The 3797-nt window shown below is 39.3% G+C and overlaps 1 protein-coding gene across 1 annotated transcript in view; it reads left to right on the top strand.

The window, feature by feature from the left end:
* The window catches only part of DLGAP1 (discs, large (Drosophila) homolog-associated protein 1), a 691004-nt gene that overhangs the window by 676538 nt on the left and 10669 nt on the right, over positions 1-3797 (top strand). Inside the window, exons 11-12 of the mRNA XM_011957822.1 lie at positions 739-891; positions 3490-3685. Coding sequence (XP_011813212.1) covers positions 739-891; positions 3490-3685 — 349 coding nt within the window. The remainder of the gene's footprint in view (positions 1-738; positions 892-3489; positions 3686-3797) is intronic.

Genomic DNA, 3797 nt, shown 5'->3' with positions numbered 1-3797 from the left:
CTGAAACACTAAAGAATGTTTACTATTACTTAGCAAATGGGTCGTTACAGACTTGTAGATATGTGTATGTAGAGATAATGTGTTCTCACATCTGCTATATGATTTTACGGTCAATTTAAAATGAACGGATTTCCAAATGATTTTGTCAAAGCAGTCACATGATAAAATTACTTTCTATGATAAAATTACTTCCTATTTATTAAACATCTTAATTATTAAACACATAGTGCTTTGAAAATCCAATATTTTATTACTGATCATTTGTTTACCCTAGTGTTTTACTTGAGATGAATATTTAAACTAATCTTATTTTAGATTCCTTATCTGTTCTCTGAATAAATTGTATGGCATGTAGGTGAATACAAACTCTAATAATATACTGTATTTTTTTTTCAAAAATGGCATTTTCATTTAAATATGGTGTTTTAAAACGCATCCTGCAGTAGATCACACGTTCTGGGATTTTTCATATGTTCAGACCCTTCCCCCATACCACACTGAATTGATAGATGTGGTATCACAACAGAAGAGTTTTACAACCTTGACATTTGAGAATCACTGACTCAAACGGATGAGTGTATAAAATTACCATTTGTAACCTCACTTTTACCTCATGTCTGAAAACCAAAAGGAACTTATCCTCCTTATGTTGTTTGAAATATTTGAAAATGCCTCTTTGGGCCTGTGCTTGTCAAGAATTGCCTCTAAAGCATGAATGTTTTTCTTTCTCTTGTGCAGAATCCTAATGCTCATCCAAGACCCACCTCCCAGGATTTGGCGGGGTTTTGGGACATGCTGCAGTTGTCCATAGAAAATATTAGTATGAAATTTGATGAACTTCATCAGTTAAAGGCCAATAATTGGAAACAGATGGATCCTCTTGACAAGAAGGTAGAACAATGTAGATTTTGTATGGTTCATTTAAAAACCTGCACAAACACTGGACAGTCTAAATAGGCTTCTGCATTCAGTCCTGCTGTTTACAATGTGAAATGGAGCTGATATCATATTAATTTCATTGTAATGACAATGTTTACATAGTAATCATTTGGGATATTATCTGTAATATGTTTCAGGCATATTTTTAAAGAAAAACCTGTCTCTGTGAATTGGAAAATGGGAATGTGGCTTTTTTGTTAATTAAACTTTAAGTTAAACCATTTTAGTCACTGGAAGGAACTGCCTCCATTTTGCTTTTTAAACTAAAATAAATGACATCTTCAGTGCATGAATCCATAGAACAAGAATTCAACTTCCTTACACCCCTAGGATGTGTTTTCAAGAAAAATAGGATGCCCTGAAAAATAACTGACTTTGATAATCATTTCATAAATATAGTAATAAAGAAATTACTGTTGTTCAAGTCTAAAAATATATATACCATAAAGTTTCACAGTAATTATATAAATGTTGGGTTTTTTTTTTTTTTTTTTTCCAAAAGAGTTTTGCTTTTGGTTGATTTGCCTTGGGGAATATTGCTCACCGGGGTCCTCATGCAACAGTTTAGAAATAAAGACTTAAATTCTTTTACTTTAATTAATCAACTGTAATGTTCACGTTTGATTATGGTGTTCCACGAGGCTCCCACAGGTATCCAACGTCCAGCTCCCCAGGCTGGCATGTCCAACGTGACTTTTTTAACCCTTTGCTTTCCTATGGCCTCAGGTCAAATAATTCCAAGAGAATCAACCTCTGAAAATTGAATGGCTGTTCCCTTGAAATGCTGGTGGCCCTGTTCTTTTCAGATCCCCTCACCCGTCAGAGAGCTAACAGCAATCTAATCCATTCTGCTGCCGCATATCATGTTTTCAGGGTTCTTGGGGTCAGCGGGCTCCCAGGAAAAATCCAGTCCCAAGGGACCATCTGTAAGTGACAAGAGGGTGATGCTCTCATCACTGTCCCCCATTTCCAATTCTGTCACCATCAAAATGGGGGTTGTAGTGTTAAGTTGGAAAGTACTGTTGATATACATGTGGCCTCTCACTTGGGAAGCCAAACATTTGCACCCAATCTAGTTTTCTTGAATCTGTGTTTAAAACTATCTGCTAGATAAGCTTTAAATCAGTCTTATTTTAAGGAAATACTACAAATGCACACACATTGGTAACTTAGTGTCCAGAGCTGATCAATCTAATTTCTTATTCATTTTTTTTTATTATATATATTTTTTAATAATCATTGTTGGCCGGGCGCAGTGGCTCATGTCTGTAATCCCAGCACTTTGGGAGGCCAAGGCGGGTGGATCACTTGAGTCCAGGAGTTCAAGACCAGCCTGGGCAACATGGTGAAACGCCATCTCTACAGAAAATACAAAAATTAGCTGGGCATGGCGGTGCACACTTATAGTGCCAGCTATTGGGAGGCTGAGGTGGGAGGACTGCTTGAAATCGGAGAGTTTGAGTCTGCAGTGAGCCATGATTGCGCCACTGCACTCCAGCCTGGGTGACAGAGCAAGACCTTCTCTCAAAAATAAAAATAATAATAATTGTTTAAAAAATCAAAATGTATAAGGAAAATGACTAAAAAAATCCAGTATTCATATTTCTAAAAATATCTACTGAGTTATTCCACAATGAAGATTTAAAATGTCTAAAAGAAGTGATGCTAAGAATTGATATATGTAACCTACTGATATTTACATAGTAAATCATTAGTTAGCTTGATTTTTAAGTTTTTTAATGGACTTTGCCTATGATCAGAGCTTTTCATCACCCCATGAACCTGAGGAGAAAAATGAACAAGCATAATCAGACTTGGTAGAATATAGTTTGCACTCCAGGCTCTCCTTTTTTCTCTTTTAAGCCACACAGACTCCACCTTAGACAGCCGGTAGGGCAGCTCCAGGGTGAGAAGTTGAACTAGGCACTTGCCCTGGCAGGCAGGGAGGAATTGCTGTGTTGAGCATTGGTGTTAAGACACAGAGTGCCCTTTGGAGAATCACCGAATCTATATTTTAAGATAATGTTCAGGCTTCGTTTTATGAGAATGGAGGGTATTCTATTCAAAATGAAAACATCAGTTTTATCTGCACCCTTTCACAGTCTACAACTTCAACCTTCTTTCCCTAAAAATCCTTTGTGGTCGAGATGCCATTCTTTCCTGCTGCATTTTTTTTAATGCCAAAGAGATGACTGTCTTTTGTTTTTGCAGTGGCATTGAAAATATCCGCCCGTTTCATAGTTTGCTGCTGATAAGAGGAATGACCTCTTTCATCCTGTGTCAACTTTTCATGGCACAGTTTCTGCCCCTGTGATTGGAATTGCCTCCTGGGCCACCACAGTTATCCCGAGGTCCCTAGTCAGAGTCACCTTGGAACTGACTGAACGCTGGAGTGTGGGAAATATCAATGGCCTCCCTCTCCCGTGACCCTGTATATTGTATACTGCTTGTGTGTTCGTGTGTGGTGTGCAAAAAGGTCTAACCTGGTGTAGCACCAACAAAGCTCAAGAATGCAATCTGATACTTCTTCTTCCTCCTTTGGTTATTTAGGTTTGGTGGGAAGGGGAGGGTGGACGGGCCGGGGACAGGGCGGACATGTTTTTAAGCTCTGAACCAAGCTTGCACCCGGTGACTTGCGTCCTTAGAGGGGATGCAGGGGTTCTAAGATGCTGCTGCAGCCGCTGCTTCCTGGCCCATCTCTGGCACCAGGAGGAGTCTGGAGTCTCCAGAGAGAACCACACTCAATGTACTGGGAGCCGCAGGCTTTCCGCAGGGGGCGTTTACAATACCCACTTCCTTCCCTTGGAGAGACTGCAACCCAGCCTTACCCCGGGCCTTAAGCTTACCGGGATTTTTTT

The sequence above is a fragment of the Colobus angolensis genome, unplaced genomic scaffold (genome assembly GCF_000951035.1).
Source record: "Colobus angolensis palliatus isolate OR3802 unplaced genomic scaffold, Cang.pa_1.0 Scaffold45, whole genome shotgun sequence".
In the NCBI taxonomy this organism is placed as follows: domain Eukaryota; kingdom Metazoa; phylum Chordata; class Mammalia; order Primates; family Cercopithecidae; genus Colobus; species Colobus angolensis.
The sequence above is the reverse complement of the archived record's forward strand: the minus strand, read 5'-3'. Positions and strand labels throughout refer to the sequence as shown.